This window comes from Bos indicus, chromosome 6 (assembly GCF_029378745.1).
Source record: "Bos indicus isolate NIAB-ARS_2022 breed Sahiwal x Tharparkar chromosome 6, NIAB-ARS_B.indTharparkar_mat_pri_1.0, whole genome shotgun sequence".
Classification (NCBI taxonomy): domain Eukaryota; kingdom Metazoa; phylum Chordata; class Mammalia; order Artiodactyla; family Bovidae; genus Bos; species Bos indicus.
This window is the reverse complement of record NC_091765.1, coordinates 85,339,544-85,364,607: the sequence shown is the minus strand read 5'-3', so window position 1 is coordinate 85,364,607 and position 25,064 is coordinate 85,339,544. Positions and strand designations below refer to the sequence as shown.

Genomic DNA, 25,064 nt, shown 5'->3' with positions numbered 1-25,064 from the left:
CTAATAATCCTAGAAAATTAATCCTAAAAATGATCCTAAATAGCAACCCTAAATAATGATTCTTTTTTAAATTTATTCATTTTTTAATTGAAGGATAATTGCTTTACAGAATTTTGCTGTTTTCTGTCAAACCTCAACATGAATCAGCCATAGGTATACATATGTTTCTTTCCTCTTGAACCTCCCTCCCATCTCCCTCCCCATCCTACTTCTCTGGTTGATACAGAGCCCCATCTTGAGTTCACTGAGACATACAGCAAATTCCCACTGGCTATCTATTTTACAGCCTTCCCTGATAGCTTACCTGGTAAAGAATCTGACTGCAAGACAGGAGACCCCGGCTGGATTCCTGGGTCGGGAATATCCTCTGGAGAAGGGATAGGCTACCCACTCCAGTATTCTTGGGCTTTCCTTGTGGCTCAGCTCGTGAAGAATCCCCCTACAATGCAGCAGAACTGGGTATGATCTCTGGGTTGGGAAGATTCCCTGGAGAAGGGAACAGCCACCCACTCCAATATTCTGGCCTGGAGAATTCCATGGACTATACCCATAGAGTCGCAAAGAGTCAGAAACAACTGAGCAACTTTCACTTCACTTCTTCACTTCATCTATTTTACATATGGTAATGTAAGTTTCCATGTTACTCTCTCCATATATCTCATCCTCTCGTCTCCTCTCCCCATGTCCATAAGTCTGTTTTCTATGTCTGTTTCTCCATTGCTGCCCTGCAAATAAATTCTTTGATACCATCTTTCTAGATTCCATATATATACATTAGTATACAATATTTATCTTTCTCTCTCTGACTTACTTCACTCTGTATAATAGGCTCTAGTTTCATCCACCTCATTAGAACTGACTCAAATGAGTTCCTTTTTTATGGCTGAGTAATATCGTATTATGTATATGTAGCACAATTTATTTATCCATTCATCTGTCAATGGTCATCTAGGTTGCTTCCATGTTCTAGCTATTGTAAATAGTACTGCAATGAATATTTGGATAAATGTGTCTTTTTCAGTTTTGGTTTCTTCAGGGCTCATAGCTCAGTTGATAAATCATCTGCCTGCAATGCAGGAGACTCGAGGTTCGTTTCCTGGGTCAGGAAGATCCCCTAGAGAAGGAAACAGCAACCCACTCCAGTATTCTTGTCTGGAGAATCCCATCGACAGAGGAGCCTGGCAGGCACAGTCCATGGGATTGCAAGAGTTGGACACAATTTAGCAACTTAAAACACAACACATGGTGATTTTATTTCTAGTTTTTAAAAGAATCTCCATACTGTCTTCCATAGTGGCTTTATCAGTTTACATTCCCACCAACAGTACAAAAGGTTTCCTTTTCCTCCACACTCTCTCCAGCATTTATTGTTTGTATACATTTTGACAATGGCCATTCTGACAGATGTGAGGTGATATCTCATTGTAGTTTTGATTTGCATTTCTCTAATAATGAGTGATGTTGAGCATCTTTTCATGTGTTTGTTAGCCATCTATATGTCTTCTTTGGAGAAATGTCAGTTTAGGTCTTTTTCACAATTTTTTATTGAGTTGTTTGTTTTTTGGTTTTGAGTTGTATGAGCTGCTTGTATATTTTGGAAGCTAATCCTCTGTCAGTTGTATCATTTGCTATTATTTTCTCCCATTCTGAGGGCTGTCTTTTCACCTTGTTTATAGCTTCTTTGCTGTGCAAAAGCTTTTAAGCTTAACCAGGTCTCACTTGTCTACTTTTATTTTTATTTCCATTACTCTAGGGGGTGAACCATAGAAGATCTTGCCTTGATTTATGTCTTGAGTGCTCTGTGTATGTTTTCTTCTTAGAGTTTTATAGTTTTTGGTCTTATATTTAGCTCTTTAATACATTTTGAGTTTATCTTTATTTATGGTGTTAGGAATTGTTCTAAATTCATTCTTTTACATGTAGCTGTCCAATTTTCCCAACAACACTTATTGAAAAGACTGTCTTTGCCCCATTGTATATTCTTGCCTCCTTTGTAAAAAATAAGGTACCCATAGGTGCATCGGTTTATTTCTGGGCTTTCTATCTTGTTCCATTGGCCCATATTTCCATTTTTGTGCCAGTACCATACTGTCTTAATGACTGTAACTTAGTAGTATAATCTGAAATCAGGAAGCTTGATTCCTTGAGCTCCATTCTTCTTTCTCAAGACTGCTTTGGGTATTTGGGGTCTTTTGTGTTTCCATATGAATTGTGATTTTTTTTATTCTAGTTCTGTGAAAAATGCCACTGGTGATATGATAAGGATTGCATTGAATCTGTAGATTGCATTTGGTTGTATATTCATTTTCACAATATTGATTCTTCCTATCCAGGAGTATGGACAATCTCTCCATCTGTTTATATCATCTTTGATTTCTTTCATCAGCGTCTTAAAATTTTCTGTGTGTAGCTCTTTTGTCTCCTTCAGTTTAGTTCAGTTGCTCAGTTGTGTCCGACTCTTTGTGACCCCATGAACTGCAGCACACCAGGCCTCCCTGTCCATCACCAACTCCTGGAGTTCACCCAAACTCATGTCCATCGAGTCAGTGATGCCATCCAGCCATCTCATCCTCTGTCGTCCCCTTCTCCTCCTGCCCCCAATCCCTCCCAGCATCAGAATCTTTTCTACTGAGTCAACTCTTCGCATGAGGTGGCCAAAGTATTGGAGTTTCAGCTTCAGCATCAGTCCTTCCAATGAACACCCAGGACTGATCTCCTTTAGAATGGACTGGTTGGATCTCCTTGCAGTCCAAGGTTAGGTAGGTCTATTCCTAGATATTTAATTCTTTTTGTTGCAATGGTGAATGGGGTTGATTCCTTAATTTCTTTTTCTGATTTTTCATTGCTAGTATATAGGGATGTGAGTGTTTTCTGTGTATTGATTTTGTATCCTGAGACTTTGCTAAATTCACTGATAAGTTTTAGTAATTTTCTGATAGTATCTTTAGTAGAGTTTTCTATGTGTACTATCATGTCATCTGCAAACAGTGAGAGCTTTATTTCTTCTTTTCCAATCTGGATTCCTTTTGCTTCTTTTTCTTCTCTGACTGTTGTAGCTAGAACTTCTAAAACTATGTTGAATAATAGTGATGAGAGTGGACACCCTTGTCTTGTTCCTGATCTTAGGGGGAATGCTTTCAGTTTTTCACCATTTTGAATAATGTTTGGTATGGGCTTATCATATATGCCCACTAATCAATAATAATTCTTAAATAGTTAAAACTTTAATAATATAGTAAAAGATTTATAAGTATACTTTATAATATTCCAGCTATATACTTTTTAATTTTTTCCTAGTTTTAGTTAAAACAGGCCTTTACAACAATTATGACAATTCTTATATTTATATCCAAATTACTTTAAAAAAATTGCTTTGTAGGAGTAATACCCATTTAAACATTTAACCTAAAAGGCATCATCATAAAAGTATTGAATTTCCAATTGCATTAAAATACAGTGTTTAAGAGTGGTATCAACGAAGTGTTGGAGGAACCAAAAACTGTCTCTCCAAAACTATGTTGATTAAAAATGGCGAGAGGGAACGTCCTTGTCTTGTTCCTGGTCTTAGAAGAAGTGCTTTCAGTTTTAATCATTGAGAGTAATGTTTGTTATAGGTTTGTCATGAAAGTGAAAGTCATTCAGTCATGTCTAAATCTTTGCAACCCATGGGTATAGTCCATGGAATTCTCTAGGCCAGAACACTGGAGTGGGTAGCCTTTCTCTTCTCCAGGGGATCTTCCCAACCCAGTGATCTAATCCAGGTCTCCTGCATTGCAGGCATATTCTTTATAAGCTGAGCCACAAGGGAAGCCCAAGAATACTGGAGTGGGTAGTCTATCCCTTCTCCAGCAGATCTTCCCAACCCAGGAATGGAACTGGGGTGTCTCCCATCACAGGTGGATTCTTTGCTAACTGAGCTATCAGGGAAGCCCTGGGTTTGTCAAATACGGTCTTTATTAAGCTGAGGTAGCATTCCTCTATGCCCACATTCTAGTTTTTATCATAAATGAGTGTTGAATTTTGTCAAAAGATTTTTCTGCATCAGTTAAGATGATCATATGGTTTTACTCTTCAGTTTGTTAATGTGGTGGTGGTGGTGGTTTAGTCATTAAGTTGTGTCCAACTCCCGTGACCCCATGACTGTAGCTTGCCAGGCTTTTCTGTCCATGGGATTCTCCAGGCAAGAATACTGGAGTGTGTTGCCATTTCTTTCTCCAAGGGATCTTCCTGACCCAGGAATTGAACCTGGGTTTCCTGCATTGCAGGCAGATTCTTTAATGACTGAAAGATTCTTTACCAACTGTTAATGTGGTGTATCACATCAATTGATTTGTGTATACTGAACAATCCTTGCATCTCTGGAATAAATCCCACTTGATTACGGTGTATGATCCTTTTTATGCATTGTTGGATTCAGTTTGCTAGTATTTTGTTAAAGATTTTTGCATCTATGTTCATCAGTGATATTGGCCTGTAATATTCTTTTTTTGTGATATCTCTATTTTTGGTATCAGGGTGATAATGGCCTCATATAGTGAGCTTCACAACATTGCTTCCTCTGCAATTTTTTGAAAGAGTTTCAGGAAAATAGGTGTTGGTTCTTCTCTAAATTTTGACAGAATTTGCCTGTAAAGCTATTGGGTTCTGTTCATTTGTTTGTTGGAACATTTTAAATCACAGTTTCAATCTTGGTACTTGTGATTGGTTTGTTTATATTTTCTGTTTCTTCCCAGTTCAGTTTTGGGAGACTGTACTTTTCTAAGAATTTGTCCATATCTTTCAAGTTGTCTTTTAAAGGAATACAGTTACTTCTAGTAGTCCCTTATGATCCTTTGTATTTCTGTATTGTGCATTGTAACTTCTTTTTTATTTCTCATTTTATTGATTTGAGCCCTTTCCCTTTGTTGCTTTATGAATTTGGCTAAAATTTTATTAATTTTGCTTATTTCTCAAAGAACCAGATTTTAGTTTCATTGATCTTTGCTACTGTTTTCTTTGTCTCTATTTCATTTATTCCTGCTTTGATCATTATGACTTCTTTCATTCTACTAACTTTGGTTTTGTGTATTCCTTCTCTAGCTGCTTCAGGTGGAAGGGTAGGTTATTTATTTTAGTTTTTTCTTATTACTTAAATTAAGATTGTATTATTAAAAACTTCCCTTCTTAGAACTTCTTTTGCTGTGTCCCCTATGTTTTGGATATTGCATTTTTGTTTGTCGTTTGTCTTTAGATTTATTTTTTTAATTTCCTGTTTTATTTCTTCAGTGATATGCTGGTTGTTTAGTCACATTGTTTAGCCTCCATGTGTTTGTGTTATTTTAATTTTTCCCCCTGTTTTCCCCTTGGTTTCTAATCGCATAGTGTTGTGATCAGAAAAAGATGTTTGATACAATTTCAATTTTCTTAAATTTACCAAAATTTGCTTTGTGACCCAACATGTGATTTATCCTGGAGAATGCTCTGTGTGCACTTGAGAAGAAACAGTATTCTGCTGCTTTCAGATGGAATGTCTTATAAATATCAGTTAAATCTATTTGATCTAATATGTCATTTAAGACTTGTGTTTTCTTATTCATTTTCTGTCTGGAAGATCTGCCCATTGGTGTAAGTGTCCCCACTATTATTATGTTACTATCGATTTCCCTTTTTATGGCTGTTAGCATTTACTTTATATAGTGAGGCTCTCCTAGGTTGGGTGAATATACTTTAAAAACTGTTATATCTTCTTCTTAGATTGATCCCTTGATCATTATGTAGTGTCCTTCCTTTTCTCTTGTAGCAATCTTTATCTTAAGTCTATTTTGTGTGATATGAGTACTACTACCTCAATTTTCTTTTACTTTCCATTTTCTTGGAATATCTTTTTCCATCTCTTCACTTTCAATCTGTATATGTCCCTAGGTCTAAACTAGGTTTCTTGTAGACAGCATATATATGAGTCTGGTTTTCTTTATCAATTATCAATCTATGTCTTTTGGTTAGAGCATTTAATCCATTTGCATTTAAGAGAATTATCAATATGTATGCTCCTGTTGCCATTTTCTTAATTGTTTGGGGTTTGTTTCCACAGATTTTTTTCTTCCCTTTCTTTCTTCCCATCTTCTCTTGTGGCTGGATGACCATATTTTGCTTTGTGTTTTGATTGCTGTTTCTCTTTTATGTGTGAATCTACTGCAGATTTTGCTTTGCATTTCCCATAAGATTTTGATATAGCAGTCTATATATATATATACACAAGGGTCTTCCCTGATAGCTCAGTTGGTAAAAGTCTGCCTCCAATGCAGGAGACCCCACTTCTATTCCTGGGACTGAAAGATCCACTGGAGAAGGAATAGGCTACCGGCTCCAGCATTCTTGGCTTCCCTTGTGCCTCAGATGATAAAGAATCCACGTGAGAGACTGGGTTCAATCCAATGGGTTGGAAAGATCCCCTGGAGAAGGGAAAGGTTGCCCACTCCAGTATTCTGGCCTAGAGAATTCCATGGACTTAGAATATACTTGGAATATACCCTTAGGGTCGCAAAGAGTCAGACACGACTGAACGACTTTCACTTTCACATATAAACAAGGTTGTATTAAGTTGTTGATCTTTTACTTTCAAATATCATTTCAAAAATGCATTTCCAGTCTCCTACATCTGTAATCTCCACTTGTCACAGTTGCTGGTTTCAATATCATATTTGTGTGTGGATGTTATCCTGTCTTTACTGTGTGTTTTCCTTACTAGGTACCTTTACCATTTGAGGTTTTCTTATTTCTAGTTGTCACCTCAACTTTTTCTACTATCCAGAGAAGTTCATTTAGGAAGTACTAACCATGGCAGTTAGAGTGAAAAAATAAAAAGGAATTCAAGTTAGAAAAGAAGAAATAAAGCTCTCACTATTTGCAGAAGACATGATACTATACATTGAAATCCTAAATATGCTACCAGAAAACTGCTAGAGCTCAAGAATGAAGTTGGTAAAGTTGCAGGATACAAAATTAATACACAGAAATCTCTTGCATTCCTATGTACTTAACAACAAAGACCAGAAAGAAAAATTAAGAAAACAATCTCATTTACTATCACATCAAAAAGAAAATATACCTATGAGTAAACCTAACAAAGGAGGCAAAGGACCTATACTCAGAAAACTATGAGACATTGATGAAAGAAATCAAAGATAACACAAACAGATGGAGAGATTTACTATATTCCTGGTTTGGAAGAATCAATATTGTGAAAAATGGCTATAATACCCAAAGCAATCTACAGATTTAACACAATCCCTATCAAATTACCAATGGCATTTTTCACAGAATTAGAATAGAAAAAAATATGTACAATTTGTATGGAGACACAAAACCCCCCAAATAGCCAAAGTGATCTTCAGAAAGAAAAATGGAGTAGGAGGAATCAGGCTCCCCAATTTCAGACTGTACTACAAAGCTACAGTAATAAAGACAATATGGTACTGGCACAAAAAAAAAAAAAAAAAAAAACAGAAATATAGATCAATGAAACAGGAAAGAAACTGCAGAAATAAACTTACACATCTATGGCCAAATAATCTATGACAAAGGAGGCAAGAATATACAGTGGAAAAAAAAGTGTCTCCTCATAAGTGGTGCTGGGAAAACTGGATAGCTACATTTAAAGGAATAAAATCAGAATACTCCCTAAGACTATACATAAATTTGAACTCAAAATGGATTAAAGACCTAAATGTAACACCAAATACTATTAAACTCTCAGAGGAAAAAATAGACAGAGTACTCTCTGACATAAAACTCAATCAGATATTTTTGATCCACCACTTAGAGTAATGGAAATACAAACAAAAACAAACAAATGGGACCTAATTAAGCTTAAAAGCTTTTGCAGGCAAAGGAAACCATAAACAAAATGGAGACAACCATCAGAATTGGAAAAAAAAATTACAAATGAAGGAATTAATCTCTAAAATATACAGCCGGGTCATGCAGCTCAGTTAAAACTTTTTAAATGTGGAAGATCTAACTAGATATTTCTCTCAAGGAGACATAAGATGGCCAACAAACACATGAAAATTAGGACAGCATCACTAATTATTAGAGAAATAGAAATCAAAACTGTAATGGGGTATCATCACACACTGAAGAGAGTGACCATCATCAAAAAATCTTCATACAGTAAATGCTGGAGAGGGTGAAGAGAAAGGGGAACACTCTTACAATATTGGTGATAATGTCCCAGAGGGATGGTATGGGGAGGGAGGTGGGAGGGGGGCTCAGGATGGGGAACACGTGTATACCTGTGTATACCATGTTGATGCTTGGCAAAACCAATACAATATTGTAAAGTAATTAACCTCCAATTAAAATAAATAAATGTAAAAAAATATTGATGATAATGTAAATTGGTACAGCCACTATGGTGAGCAGTATGGAGATCCCTTAAAAAACTAAAAATAGGGCTACCTAATGATCCAACAATCCCATTCTTGGGCTTATATCTGGAGAAAACCATAATTCAGAAAGACACATGCACCACAGTGTTCAATAGCAGCACAGTTTACAATAGTCAGGACATGAAATCAACCTAAACGTCCATTGACAAAGAATGGGTGAAGAAGATGTGGTACATATATGCAATGGAATACTCAGTAACAGAAAGGAACAAAATAATGCCATTTGCACGAATGTGAGTATACCTAGAGATTGTCATACTGAATGAAATTAGTCAGACAGTTAAAGACTGAGAGCATTTGATATCACTTATATGTGGAATCTAAAGAAGGGGTACAAATGAAACTTATTTGCAAAACAGAAATAAAGTTATAGATACAGAAAGCAAACTTATGATTACCAGAGGGATAGGGGGGATTAATTGGGAGAATGGAATTGACATGTACACAATGCTTTATATAAAATATATAAAAAGAATTACTGTAGAGCACAGGGAATGCTACTCAATACTCTGTAATGAATTATATAGGGAAAAATCTAATAAAGGTGAATATATGCACATGTATAACTGAATCACCTTGCTGTACATGTGAAACTAACACAATATTTAAAATCAACTATACTCCAATACAAATTTTTTTAAAAAAGAAGCTGTCTGAAGTAACCATATTGGAACTCTGAGTACTTGCAACTTGAAGGGTAAAGCCAGACTGGTAAACTGTGGTTAATTTGGTCATTTCAGCCCTTTAGCACAGTACCAGCTTCAAAACCTCATTATCCAACCTGCTGGCAGTCAGCATGCCTGTGTACCTGGTATAATTTACTGGCATCATGATGGGCAATGAAGGCCTTATTCTTCACATATTGGGGTTCTTTAGCCTATTGATGATTAGTGCCCTTGATCACTGAGTTGTAGTCGCACATATTGGCCACAATTATTTCAAATCCCATTATCAGAAGCTTATATGTTTTAACCTTTATGATACAGTATAATTAGAATAAACATAAATCTAGAGATTAATGCAATGGGTTAGATGTTTGGAAAATTTGACACATTTAAGAAGATTCAGTTATTCAGGTCCACTTATTAGACACCATCCTTCAAATGGTGAATGATTTCTGAAAGTAGAGGCTTAAACTTGTTATAAGTTTGACCATAAGCATAACCATAAGCATAAATATGCTTAATGCATATGCTTAATAACCATAAGCATAAATGGTTATTTTAGATGTTGAGTTCATACATAGGAGGGGACTATTATAATCCATGAAAAATCAGAACAAGTCTATTTAAAAAAAAGAAAAAAAAAAAAAAACAGAACAAATGACAGAATTCAGACTCAAAGGACTTACTTGCTTACTGAGTTAAGATTATGGGCTTAGAGTCATATAGAGCATGTTTCAATCCTGGCTTTGGTACAAGAAAATTAGATAAACTCTAACTTGAAGTTTTCCTCATATATAAAATGTGTAAATAATGCCTCCCTCATAGACTTGTTATGGAGAATAAAAAGAGACAACATATGAATGTACTTACCCCAGTGTCTAACAATCACCAGTCAATAGCTGAGATTATTGTTATTGTAAAAATATCTTCCTGTAAACTTCCCTGGCAGTTTATACCAGGGAGTATGAGTTACATCCCTGGTTGGGAACTAAGATCCTGCGTGCCTCAAGGTATAGCTAAAAAAAAAAAAATTAAAGTCCAACTCATTTGGAGAAAAAAAAAAATCAGTACTATTTTTTAAAATTATGTCCCTTTTTTCCTTCATTTGAGAATCAGACATTAAAGAATTAGGCTATTAAAAAAAAAAAACTCACATACAGTGAAATTTAGAAAGCTTTATTCATATCCAGGGAAAGAATCAGGTTCATAAAAGTCCTGAAAAGACCTTAAAGTCCTAAGGCTTTAACCATAGCCTGATTCCTGGAAAAGATAAATTCTTCAACAATCAAAAAAAAAAAAGAAGAAGAAAATTAGACACTAAGAAGAAGGGTGAATCTGGTTTCTGGAATTAGTACATTATAAAAATCAAAAGTACAGTCTTCAACAAATACGGCAAGATAAAAAATTAGATAAAATATGTTTCAATCAAAGGAACAAAATTAATTGAGAGAAACTATTCCTGAGGAAGCCTGGATTTTGCAATTACTGGAAAAAAGCCTTTAAAACCACTGTCTTAAAGATGCACAGAGAGCCAAAGAAAGAGAACAATAAAGAGAAGGAAATGAAGTAGAAATGAAGTAAAATACTGATAAAGGGGGAAATTGAAAGAACAAAAAAAATTCTGGAGCTAAAAATTACAATAATTAAAATGAAAAATTCACTTCAGTGGTTCCAAATCAGACATGACCATGCAGAAGTATCAGCAAACTTGAAGAAAGGATAATTGAAATTATCAAATTGGAGGACTCAAAAGAAAAACAAATGAAGAAAAATGAACCCTAAAACAACAGTGGGACACCACCCTATGAATGAGCATAAAAATTGTGGGACTTCTAGGAAAAGAGAAATGGGTAGAAAGGATATTAAAGAAATAATGGCATGAAATATTTTAATGAAAGACATCGTGAATCTAAAAATTCAAGAAGTTAGAGAACTACAAGTAGAATAAAATCAAAGACATCTATACAAAAAAAAAAAAGTAAAATCAAGCTGTCAGAAGTCAAAGACAATGAGGAAATCCTGAAAGAAACTAGATGGAAGTGCTGTGCTTAGTCACTCAGTCGTGTCCAACTCTTTGTGACCTCATGAACTGTAGCCTGCTAGGCTCCTCTGTTCCTGTGGATTCTCCAGTCATGTCATGCCTTCCTCCAAGGGATGTTCCCAACCCAGGGATCGAATCCAAGTCTCCCACATTACAGGCAGATTCTTTACCATCTGAGCCAACAGGGAAGCCCAGACAGAAGTAATTCATCCCTAAGATGATCAGCAAATTTCTCATCAGAAACTCTGGAATCCAGAAGGCAGTAGATTGATAAATTCCAACTGCTGAAAGGAAAAAAAAAAAAAAAAAAGCGTTAACTGAGAATTTTATTTGGCAAAATTTCCTTCAAAGGTGAGGTAGAAATTAAGATATTACCAGAAAAACAAAAGTTGGGGTACCTCATTACCACTGCTGCACTTTGCCAATAAAAAAATGCAAACGGGACTCTTTTTGGCTGAAAGGAAAAGATGCTGGAAAGTAACACAAACCACATGAATAAATAAATAGCTTCAGTAAAGGTAAAAACAAAGGTAATTTTAAATGCTGGTATCATTCTAATTTTGGTTGTGAGTGAAAGTCACTCAGTTGTGTCCGACTCTCAGCGACCCCATAGACTATCCATGGAACTCTTCAGACCACAATACTTGAGTGGGTAGCACTTCTCCAGGGGATCTTCCCAACTCAGGAATCAAACCCAGGTCTCCCACACTGCAGGCGGATTCTTTACCAGCTGAGCCACAAGGGAAGCCCTCTCACCTGCCACATGGTGGTCAAAAAAAGTATTAAAAGAAAAAGGCAAACAGGACAAAGCAAACGTCATTGTTTTTCCTGCACTTTTGGTTGTAAGTCCAATTTTTTAAAATGTTCTCAATACTTTTTAAAAATACATTAAAATGATTATTAATTTATATAATTAGGAACACTGATTAAATATGTAATTTATGACATCAATTACAGAAAGGCTTGGATGGAGATGTTAAGGAGCAGAGTTTTTGTATGTTTTGAAGTTAAGAATAAATAGGTCAAAGAATAAATCCCAAGAACAATTAAAAATAGTTTTTAAATTAATGAAACAGAAGAGATTGAAACAAGAGATGCAGAGGAAGCAGGGATCAGAGGGAAATTTATAGGTAAACGTGCTTACGTTTAGGATGAAGAAGGACCTAAAATCAATAACCTAATATTATATCTTAAAGAACTACAAAAAGAAGTCAAACTATATTCAAAGTTGGTAGAAGGAAATAACGAAGATTAGTGCAGAGATAAAAAAAGTTAAAAGAAATAGTAAATCAATAAAACTGAAAGCTAGTTCATTGAAATGATCAGCAAAATTATCAAAACATTAGCTAAACTGGAAAAAGGGGAAAAAAAGAATAAATGAAAATAATTAAAGTCAGAAATGAACCTAGAGAGATTACTAATGGTTTTATAGATATGAAAAGGATTATAAGAAACTATGAGAGAAGTGCAGCCAGGATGGCAGAGTAGGAAGACCCGGAGCTCACTTCTTCCCTCTGGCATACCAAAGAGCAATAATTTATTGCTCTCATTAACTATTAATGAGGATAACCAGAAGACTAGCAGAGAAGACCTTGAATCCACATGCAAAGGAAGCAAACTGAATGGTCACCTTATGACATACACAAAAAATCAAGTCAAAAATCTATCAGAGACTTTAGAAGTAAAATGACAGCACTTTTACAAGAAAATCCTAAGGGAAAATTTCACCACAGTGGATTCTGCTTTCATAGGTAAGACACCAAATGCAAAAGCAGAAAGAAAAAATATATAAATTAGACTTCTTTGAATTAAGAACTTTGTGCATCAAAAGATACTATGAAGAAAGTGAGATAAAATATGCAGATTGTGAGAAAATCTTTTCAAATTATGTATCTGATAAAGAATGAAGGTGCACAATACATAAAACACTGCTACAACTCAATAGCAATGACAATAACAACAAAAATCTAGCTGAAATATGAAAAAGTACTTGAGTAGACTTCTACAAAGAAGATACAAATAGTCAAAAGTATATGAAAAGAAGCTCATTTATCATTATGGAAATGCAAATCAAAGGCACATAGAAATAACACTTCACTCTTTAAGATAGCTATTATCAGAAAAGAAAAATAAAAGGAAAATAACAAGTGTTGATGAGAAGTGGTAACAAGTTGGTAAGTTGGTAACAAGTGTTGGTGAGAAGAAAGTAACAAGTGTTGGTTCTCTACCAACAAGTGTTCGTAGAGAAATGGAACTTGGTGTACTGCTACTAGGAGTGAAAAATGATGCATCTGTCGTGGAAAATATTCCTATGATTTCTTGCAAATTTAAACATAGGATCATATGACTTAGAAATTTTAATTTTGGCCCATATATTGAAAGGAATTGAAACCAGGGATTAAAACAGATATTTGCACATCAATAATCATACCCATTTTAATGTAAAGTTCCAAAGAATAACAAGGAGAGATAAGAAAGTCTGCCTCAGTGATCAATACAAAGAAATAGAGGAAAACAATAGAATGGGAAAGTCTAGAGATCACTTCAAGAAAATTAGAGATACCAAGAAAACATTTCACGCTAAGATGGGTACAATAAAAGACAGAAATGGCATGGACCTAACAGAAGCAGAAGATATTAAGAAGAGGTGGCAAATACACAGAAAAACTGTACGAAAAAGATATTCATGACCCAGATAATCGTGAGGTGTGATCACCAACCTAGAGCCAGACATTCTGGAATGTGAAGTCAAGTGGGCCTTAGGAAACATCACTACAAACAAAGCTACTGGCAGCTATGGAATTCTGGTTGAGCTATTTAAATCCTAAAAGATGATGCTGTGAAAGTGCTGCACTCAATATGCCAGAAAATTTGGAAAACACAGCAGAGGCAACAGGACTGGAAAAGGTCAGTTTTCATTCCAATCCCAAAGAAAGGCAATGCCAAAGAATGCTCAAACTACCGCACAATTGCACTCATCTTACACGCTGAGAGTAATGCTCAAAATTCTCCAAGCCAGACTTCAACAGTATGTGAACTGTGAACTTCCAGATGTTCAAGCTGGTTTTAGAAAAGGCAGAGGAACCAGAGATGAAATTGCCAACATCCTTTGGATCACTGAAAAAGCAAGAGAATTCCAGAAAAACATTTATTTCTGCTTTTTGACTATGCCAAAGCCTTTGATTGTGTTTAGTTCAGTTCAGTCGCTCAGTAGTGTCCAACTCTTTGTGACCCCATGGACCACAGCACACCAGGCCTCCCTGTCCAGCACCAACTCTCAGAGTCCACCCAAACCCATGTCCATCGAGTTGGTGATGCCATCCAACATTCTCTTCCTCTGTCATTCCCTTCTCCTTCTGCCCTCAATCTTTCCCAGCATCAGGGTCTTTTCAAATGAGTCAGCTCTTCTCATCAGGTGGCCAAAGTATTGGCGTTTCAGTTTCAACATCAGTCCTTCCAATAAATACCCAGGACTGATCTCCTTTAGGATGGATGGGTTGGATCTCCTTGCAGTCCAAGGGACTCTCAAGAGTCTTCTCCAACACCGCAGTTTATTGTGATCCACACAGTCAAAGGCTTTGGCATAGTCAATAAAGCAGAAATAGATGTTTTTTTCAGGAACTCTCTTGGTTGTGTGGATCACCACAAACTCTGGAAAACACTTAGATGGGAATACCAAACCACCTGACTGACCTCCTGAGAGTGTGTATGCAGGTCAGGAAGCAACGGTTAGAATTGGACATGAAACAACAGACTTCTTCCAAAAAAGAAAAGGAATACATCAAGGCTGTATATTGTCACCCTACTTATTTAACTTATATGCAGAGTACATCATGAGAAATGGTGGGCTGGAGGAAGCACAAGCTGGAATCAAGATTGCTGGGAGAAATATCAATAATCCCAGATATGCAGATAATACCATCCTTAAGGCAGAAAGTGAAGAACTAAAGAGCCTCTTGATGAAAGTGAAAAGCAGAATGAAAAAGTTGACATAAAACTCAACATTCAGAAAGCTAAGATCATGGCATCTGGTCCCATCACTTCATGGCAAATAGATGTTTCCACTTCATGGATACAGTGGAAACAGTGGCAGATATTATTTTCTTGGGCTCCAAAATCACTGCACATGTTGACTGCAGCCATATTAAAAGACACTTGCCCCTTGAAAGAAAAGCTATGACCAACCTAGACAGCATATTAAAAAGCAAGAGACATTACTTTGCCAACAAAGGTCTGTCTAATCAAAGCTATGATTTTTCCAGTAGTCATGTATGGATGTGGGATCTTGACTATAAAGAAAGCTGAGCACTGAAGAATTTATGCTTTTGAACTGTGGTGTTGGAAAAGACTCTTGTGAGTCCCTTGGACTGCAAGGAAATCCAACCAGTCCTTTCTAAAGGAAATCAGTCCTGAATATTCATTGGAAGGACTGATGCTGAAGCTGAAATTCCAATCCTTTGGCCACCTGATGCAAAGAACTGACTCATTTGAAAAAACCCTGATGCTGGGAAAGATTGAGGGCAGGAGGAGAAGGCAATTACAGAGGATAAGATGGTTGGATGGCATCACTGACTCAGTGGACATGAGTTTGAGTAAACTGTAGGAGTTGGTGATGGACAGGGAGGCCTGGCCTGCTGCAGTCCATGTGGTCACACAGAATCAGACAAGACGGAATGACTTAACTGAACTGAATTGAATCATAGCAAGAATATTCATGATAGCAAAATGAATGGATAAATAACTTTTTTTTTTTTTTAATGGGAGTATAGTTGCTTTACAATGCTGTATTAGTTTCTACTGTACAGCAAAGTGAATTAGCTATAGGTATATATATATCCCATCTTTAGTGGATTTCATTCACATTTAGGTCACCACAGAGCATTGAGTAGAGTTCCCTATGCTTTATAATAGGTTCTCCTTAGTTATCTATTTTATACATAGTATCACTAGTGTATATATGTCAATCCCTATCTCTCAATTTATCCCACTTGATTTCCCCCTTGGTATCCATACGTTTGTTTTCTACACCTGTGTCTCTATTTCTGCTTTGCAATATATATATATATATATATATATATATATATATATATATATATAGGCTTCCCTGGAGGTCAGACTGTAAAGAATCCACATTCAATGCAGGAGACCTAGGTTTAATCCCTAAGTTGGGATGATACCTTGGAGGAGGGCATGGCAACCCACCCCAGTATTATTGCCTGGAGAATCCCCATGGACAGAGCAGCCTAGTGGGCTACAGTCAGTAGGGCCTCAAAGAGGTGGACATGACTTAGAGACTAAGAACTCATTTATATATATATATATATATATATATATATATATATATATATAATGAAACATTCAGTTCATTTCAGTTCAGTCGCTCAGTCATGTCCGACTTTTTGTGACTGCATGAATCGCAGGACGCCAGGCCTCCCTGTCCATCACCAACTCCTGGAGTTCACTCAGACTCACGTCCATCGACTCAGTGATGCCATCCAGCCATCTCATCCTCTGTCGTCCCCTTCTCCTCCTGCCCCCAATCCCTCCCAGCATCAGAGTCTTTTCCAATGAGTCAACTCTTTGCACGAGGTGGCCAAAATACGGGAGTTTCAGCCTTAGCATCATTCCTTCCAAAGAAATCCCAGGGCTGATCTCCTTCAGAATGGACTGGTTGGAACTCCTTGCAGTCCAAGGGACTCTCAAGAGTCTTCTCCAACACAACAGTTCAAAAGCATCAATTCTTCAGTGCTCAGCTTTCTTCACAGTCCAGCTCTCACATTCATACATGACCAATGGAAAAAACATAGCCTTGACTAGATGGACCCTTGTTGGCAAAGTAATGTCTCTGCTTTTGAATATGCTGTCTAGGTTGGTCTTAACTTTTCTTCCAAAGAGTAAGCGTCTTTTAATTTCATGGCTGCAATCTCCATCTGCAGTGATTTTGGAGCCAACCAAAATAAAGTCTGACACTGCTTCCACTGTTTCCCCATCTATTTCCCATGAAGTGATGGGACCAGATGCCATGATCTTCATTTTCTGAATGTTGAGCTTTAAGCCAACTTTTACACTCTCCTCTTTCACTTTCACCAAGAGGCTTTTTAGTTCCTCTTCACTTTCTGCCATAAGCACGGTGTCATCTGCACATCTGAGATTATTGATATTTCTCCCGGCAATGTTGGATTCCAGCTTGTGCTTCTTCCAGCCCAGCGTTTCTCATGATGTACTCTGCATATAAGTTAAATAAGCAGGGTGACAATATACAGCCTTGACATACTCCTTTTCCTATTTGGAACCAGTCTGTTGTTCCATGTCCCATTCTAACTACTGCTTCCTGACCTGCATACAGATTTCTCAAGAGGCAGGTCAGGTGGTCTGGTATTCCCATCTTTTTCAGAATTTTCCACAGTTTTTGTGATCCACACAGTCAAAGGCTTTGGCATAGTCAATAAAGCAGAAATAGATGTTTTTCTGGAATTTTCTTGCTTTTTCCATGATCCATCAGATGTTGGCAATTTGATCTCTGGTTCCTCTCCCTTTTCTAAAACCAGCTTGAACATCTGGAAGTTTATAGTTCACGTATTGCTGAAGCCTGGCTTGGAGAATTTTGAGCATTACTTTACTAGTGTGTGAGATGAGTGCAATTGTGCAGTAGTCTGAGCATTCTTTGGCATTGCCTTTCTTTGGGATTGGAATGAAAACTGACCTTTTCCAGTCCTGTGGCCACTGCTGAGTTTTCCAAATTTGCTGACATATTGAGTGCAGCACTTTCACAGCAACATCTTTTAGGATTTGAAATAGCTCAACTGAAATTCCATCACGTCCACTAGTTTTGTTGGTAGTGATGCTTTCTAAGACCCACTTGACTTCACATTCCAGGATGTCTGGCTCTAGGTGAGTGATCACACCATCGTGATTGTCTTGCTCGTGAAGATCTTTTTTGTATAGTTCTTCTGTGTGTTCTTGCCACCTCTTCTTAACATCTTCTGCTTTGTTAGGTCCATACCATTTCCTTCCTTTATTGAGCCCATTTTTGCATGAAATGTTTCCTTGGTCTCTCTAGTTTTCTTGAAGAGATCTCTAGTGTTTCCCATTCTGTTTTTTTCCTCTATTTCTTTGCATTGATTGCTGAGGAAGGCTTTCTTATCTCTCCTTGCTATTCTTTGGAACTCTGCATTCAGATGCTTATATCTTTCCTTTTCTCCTTTGTTTTTCGCTTCTCTTCTTTTCACAGCTATTTGTAAGGCCTCCCCAGACAGCCATTTTGCTTTTTTGCATTTCTTTTCCATGGTGATGATCTTCATCCCTGTCTCCTGTACAATGCCACGAACCTCATTCCATATAGTTCATCAGGCACTCTATCTATCAGATTTAGGCCCTTAAATCTATTTCTCATTTCTACTGTATAATCATAAGGGATTTGATTTAGGTCATACCTGGATGCTCTAGTGGTTTTCCCTACTTTCTTCAATTTAAGTCTGAGTTTGGCAATAAGGAGTTCATGATTTGAGCCACAGTCAGCTCCTGGGCTTGTTTTTGTTGACTCTATAGAGCTTCTCCATCTTTGGCTGCAAAGAATATAATCAATCTGATTTTGGTGTTGACCATATGGTGATGTCCATGTGCAGAGTCTTCTCTTGTCTTGTTGGAAGAGGGTTTTTGCTATGACCAGTGCATTTTTTGGCAAAACTCTATTAGTCTTTGCCCTGCTTCATTCCGTATTCCAAGGCCAAATTTGCCTGTTACTCCAGGTGTTTCTTGATTTCCTACTTTTGCATTCCAGTCCCCTATAATGAAAAGGATATCTTTTTTGGGTGTTAGTTCTAAAAGGTCTTGTAGGTCTTCATAGAACCATTCAACTTCAGCTTCTTCAGCGTTACTGGTTGGGGCATAGACTTGGATTACTGTGATATTGAATGGTTTGCCTTGGAAACGAACAGAGATCATTCTGTTGTTTTTGAGATTGCATCCAAGTACTGCATTTCGGACTCTTTTGTTGGCCATGATGGCTACTCCATTTTTTCTGAGGGATTTGTGCCCGCAGTAATAGATATAATGGTCATCTGAGTTAAATTCACCCATTCCAGTCCATTTTAGTTCACTGATTCCAAGAATGTCGACGTTCACTCTTGCCATCTCCTGTTTGACCACTTCCAATTTGCCTTGATTCATGGACCTGACATTCCAGGTTCCTATGCAATATTGCTCTTTACAGCATCGGACCTTGCTTCTATCACCAGTCACATCCAAAACTGGGTATTGTTTTTGCTTTGGTTCCATCCCTTCGTTCTTTCTGGAGTTATTTCTCCACTGATCTCCAGTAGCATATTGGGCACCTACTGACCTGGGGAGTTCCTTTTTCAGTATCCTATCATTTTGCCTTTTCATACTGTTCATAGGATTCTCAAAGCAAGAATACTGAAGTGGTTTGCCATTCCCTTCTCCAGTGGACCATATTCTGTCAGACCTCTCCCTCATGACCACCTGTCTTTGGTGGCCCCATGGGTATGGCTTAGTTTCATTGAGTTAGACAAGGCTGTAGTCCTAGTGTGATTAGATTTACTAGCTTTCTGTGATTATGGTTTCAGTGTGTCTGCTCCCTGACACCCTCTTGCAACACCTACTGTCTTACTTGTATCTCTCTTACCTTGGACGTGGGGTATCTCTTCACAGCTGCTCCAGTAAAGCACAGCCACTGCTCCTTAACTTGGACGAGGGGTATCTCCTCACTACCGCACCTCCTGACCTTGAATGTTGAATAGCTCCTCTAGGCCCTCCTGCACCCTTGCAGCCACTGATCTTTGGAGGTGGGGTTGCTCCTCCCAGCCTACACCCCTGACCTCGGACGTGGGTTAGCTCCTCTCGGCCACACTCTGTGTGCTGTCACTATGGCCTGTGCTCCCCCACCGGGGAAGCCAATGAAACATTATTCAACTTTAAAAAAGAAAGGAAATTCTGATATGTTGCAAAATGAATGAACCCTGAAATAAAATAATGCTAAGTCAGTGGAAGAAAAATATTGCATGGTTCCACTTGTACTTGTTACCAAAGTAATCAAATTTATAGAGACAGAAAGTGGAACAGAAGTTATCAGGGGCTAGGGAATGAGAGGAATAGGGAGTTATTTAATGATACAGAACTGACATGAAGGATGATGAAAATATTCAGTGTGCAGTTAGAGTTGATGGTTACACACCACTGTGGATGTTTTTAATGCCACCAGACTCAATAATTCAGTTCAGCCGCTCAGTGGGTCCGACTCTTTGTGGCCCCATGAATTGCAGCATGCCAGGCCTCCCTGTCCATCACCAACTCCCGGAGTTCACTCAGACTCACGTCCATCGAGTCAGTGATGCCATCCGGCCATCTCATCCTCTGTCGCCCCCTTCTCCTCCTGCCCCCAATCTCTCCCAGCATCAGAGTCTTTTCCAATGAGTCGACTCTTCACATGAGGTGGCCAAAGTACTGGACTTTCAGCTTCAGCATCATTCCTTCCAAAGAAATCCCAGGGCTGATCTCCTTCAGAATGGACTGGTTGGATCTCCTTGCAGTCCAAGGGACTCTCAAGAGTCTTCTCCAACACCACAGTTCAAAAGCATCAATTCTTCGGTGCTCAGCCTTCTTCACAGTCCAACTCTCACATCCATACATGACCACAGGAAAAACCATAGCCTTGACTAGACAGACCTTTGTTGGCAAAGTAATGTCTCTGCTTTGGAATATGCTATCTAGGTTGATCATATAGTTACAATACTTTAAAATGAAAAATATCATTACCAGTATTTTACTATATGAGTTTCTGTTACTGGTAACTATATTAAAAAAAGATCAAAAGAGGTAAATAATATCCCTCCCCTTTGCCTCTGAAAATTTTGTTTCAAAAATCCCCTTTACCAGAGTAGCCTAGTAATACCAGTATGTTGTTGTTTCAGATACAGATTGTCATTTTTCTTCATCTACAAGTTACATTTAATCCAAGGATGATAACCTAATGACCACATTGTTTCAAGCCTTAGAAAATATGGTTGTAGTGTCAATGGCTTAAAAACACTCATTACCTAATCACTTAGGGCCTCAGTTTGCTTGTTTATCACCTAGAGGCATCAGACCTGATTAATCCTAGGTTAACCGCTTTCTTTTGACAGGTTGTGATTCTTAAAATCTTCTAATAAAGACATTTATCTTAATAGGTTCTGTGGAGATACACAGGAAAAAAACCAGAAACATTAGGAGCCAATACCCGACTATATAAATGGATTCCACAGAATGATCTTCTTGGTAAGACCAAAGAAAGAAAAATAAACATAGCTGAATGAGGGATAATGTGACTGATTGCTCAATAACAGATAAATCCAACAAATTTGTATTTAAAATAACAGCAACCAAAAAAAAAAAGCTTTAATGTTTTCTTCACATTTCTTCTGGAGTTTGTAAAAGAAAAGATTATTCCTGACACTTTTTAAAGACTAAGGCAAACTTTTTTCAAAACCATCATGATAAGTATAGTTATTAGTGCAATGGACTTTTATAATATGACAGAGAGCCTGGATTCAACGCTGCATGCAGAAAGGAAAATAGGAGAATTTATCACAAAAGAGCATAGTGAGTGGAAGTTCATTGTATGGAAAATTAGAAAGAGCAAATGTCAGGTGCAAAGGAACAGTCTAGCAAAACTAACCTAATTAGATTCTTACTGAAGGCATGCTAAGGTCATCACATATCACTTGGGGGATAGTGAGAGAAGAGGTGGCAGCTATAAAAGATGATCAGACATCAACACTGATCTGTTAAACTGACTTAGTAGAGTGCTTGCTAAAATTGGGCAATGCAGAGATAAAGTAGAACCAAAATAAAATTCTAGTGGAGAAGATTTCAGGGAAGTCTGACTAGACTTTGGTCAAGGATCTTTGTCAAACTGTAACACAAATATCAAATTTATAATTCTCTCACTTATGATATAGTCTCTCCCTCCTGAGAATCAAAGTCAAATAAAGTATCTTTATATCAGGCTCCCATTAACTTTTGTATAGAATATTGCAGAAACCTCCTGATTCTCTTCATCCATTTTATCCCACTTCTATTCTCTTTTGCCTACTACAACCATATGGGGGAAAAAATCTGGCAAACCATTTCACCATCTATAATACAAATGGCTCTCTATTACTATAGAGTTAAATGCTTAAACAGAGTACACATGTAATTGCTGTAGCCTTTTTGTATGATAAACTCAATATGCCAGCAAATTTGGAAAATGCAGTAGTGGCCACAGGACTGGGAAAGGTCAGTTTTCATTCCAATCCCAAAGAAAGGCAATGCCAAAGAATGCTCAAACTATCACACAATTGCACTCATCTCAAATGTTAGTAAAATAATGCTCAAAATTCTCCAAGCCTTCTATAAGCCAGGCTTCAACAATACATGAACTGTGAACTTCCAGATATTCAAACTGGTTAAAGAAAAGGCAGAGAAACCAAAGATCGAATTGCCAACATCTGTTGGATCATCAAAAAAGCAAGAGAGTTCCAGAAAAACATCTATTTTTGCTTTATTGACTATGCCAAAGCCTTTGACTGTGCGGATCACAATAAACTGTGGAAAATTCTGAAAAAGATGGGAATACCAGACCACCTGACCTACCTCTTGAGAAATCTGCATACAGGTCAGGAAGCAACAGTTAGAACTGGACATGGAACAACAGACTGCTTCCCAATATGGAAAGGAGTACGTTTAGGCTGTATGTTGTCACCATGCTTATTTAACTTATATGCAGAATACATCATGAGAAATGCTGGAATGAATGAAGCACAAGCTGGAATCAAGATTGCTGGGGGAAATATCAATAATCTCAGATATGCAGATGACACCACCCTTATGGCAGAAAGTGAAGAAGAACTAAAAAGCCTTTTGATGAAAGTGAAAGAAGAGAGTGAAAAAGTTGACCTAAAACTCAACATTCAGAAAACTAAGATCATGGCATCTGGTCCCATCACTTCATGGGAAATAGATGGGGCAACAGTGGAAACAATGTCAGACTTTATTTTTGGGGTCTCCAAAATCACTGCAGTTGGTGATTGCAACCATGAAATTAAAAGATGCTTACTCCTTGAAAGAAAAGTTATGACCAACCTAGACAGCCTATAAAAAGCAGAGACATTACTTTGGCGACAAAGGTCCATCTAGTCAAGGCTATGGTTTTTCCAGTAGTCATGTATAGATGTGAGAGCTTGACTATAAAGAAAGCTGAGCACTGAAGAATTGATGCTTTTGAATTGTGGTGTTGGAGAAGACTCTTGTGAGTCCCTTGGACTGCAAAGATATCCAACCAGTCCATCCTAAAGGCAGTCAGTCCTGAATATTCATTGGAAGGACTGTTGCTGAAGCTGAAACTCTAATACTTTGGCCACCTGATGTGAAGAACTGACTCATTTGAAAAGACCCTGATGCTTGGAAAGATTGAAGGCAGTAGGAAAAGGGGATGATAGAGGATGATGTTTGGATGGCATCACCGACTCAATGGACATGAGTTTGAGTAAACTCCAGGAGTTGGTGATGGACAGGAAAGCCTGGTGAGCTGAAGTCCATGGATTCACCAAGAGTCGGACACAACTGAGCACCTGAACTGAACTGAACTGATGCTAACATTCTGGTATGGAAACCCTGCACATCTCACCACCCCTTTCCCATCAACAAAAGTATTTTCCCACTAACAAAAATATTTGGTTTCTTCAGTCCTTCCATTCTTTTTTGTTGATGTATTCTCCCTCCAATAACTTGTCAAATGACAAGTACTCTTCATCGTTTATTCTGCAGGAAAATTCTCAGTTGTCTGTAGAATGACTTACTTGCTGGAATCACTAATTATACTTAGCTGGAGTAATTAATTGCTGATTTCTTTGGAGCCTATAAGAATTTATATGAGGCCTCATGGCATAGAATTATATAGAAGATGTCACTTAATAGAATTAATGATTTATGAAGGTATCATGATTTTCTGTTTCTGACACTCTTACAACAGAATAATAATTTTTTTTTAAATTTTAATTTTTAGGTCATCCAAAAACCAGAGCTTTTATCACTCACTGTGGAACCAATGGGATCTATGAAGCTATTTACCATGGAGTCCCTATGGTTGGAATTCCTATGTTTGGTGATCAGTATGATAATGTTGCTCGTATGAAAGCCAAAGGGGCAGCCGTTGATGTAGACTTGGAAAGAATGACAAGTGAAAATCTGCTTAATGCTTTGAAAGCAGTTATTAACAACCCTTTGTGAGTAGAGAATATATTCTTTTCTAAGAAGAAACATCTTGTTTCTTGAAGAATAGTTTCATAAATTTTTAAATTGACAACTTTTACATGATCACCAACACATACCTAATAGCAAATTAGATTATTTTATGTTTCCTAAATTTTGTGAAAGTACTTTGTCACCTACCACTAATGAATGATAGACTACAATCTTGAAGAAATACTACATTTATTTAAAGAAAGTGAGCTATTGTTGAAAAGATACAAATTTTTATTAATAACAGTACTTTTATTTCTTAAAAATTGCAGATATTATCACTATAAAGAGTTTAGGCAATATGACAAAAACAAAGGTAAATAAAAATAAAAACTCACTCAACTCTCCTCATGTAGCTATAATGAATGACAGTTTAGAAACTTCCACTATTTCCTTGTGCTAATTTATAAATAGAAATTAATAGTGTTAATTTATAAATAGAAAATAATATAAATAATTTTGTTTAAAAATAGGACTATACTTGTTAGTTAAAATTTTCTTATATTGGTATATTTTAAATGAAAAACAGAAAAAGTGAATGAAGAAAAATTGAGAGATCCAAGGAAGTAGAGAAGACCCCAGCCTCTTCATTCCCTGGCAAAGAACAACAATTAGACACTATTTATGAACAAAATCATCTCTGGGAGT

General features: G+C 37.1%; 1 protein-coding gene across 1 annotated transcript in view; it reads left to right on the top strand.

The window, feature by feature from the left end:
- The window catches only part of LOC109560534 (UDP-glucuronosyltransferase 2C1-like), a 38,526-nt gene that overhangs the window by 7,662 nt on the left and 5,800 nt on the right, over positions 1 to 25,064 (top strand). The window contains exons 4-5 of the mRNA XM_070791550.1: positions 21,323 to 21,410; positions 24,181 to 24,400. Of these exons, the coding sequence (XP_070647651.1) occupies positions 21,323 to 21,410; positions 24,181 to 24,400 (308 nt within the window). The remainder of the gene's footprint in view (positions 1 to 21,322; positions 21,411 to 24,180; positions 24,401 to 25,064) is intronic.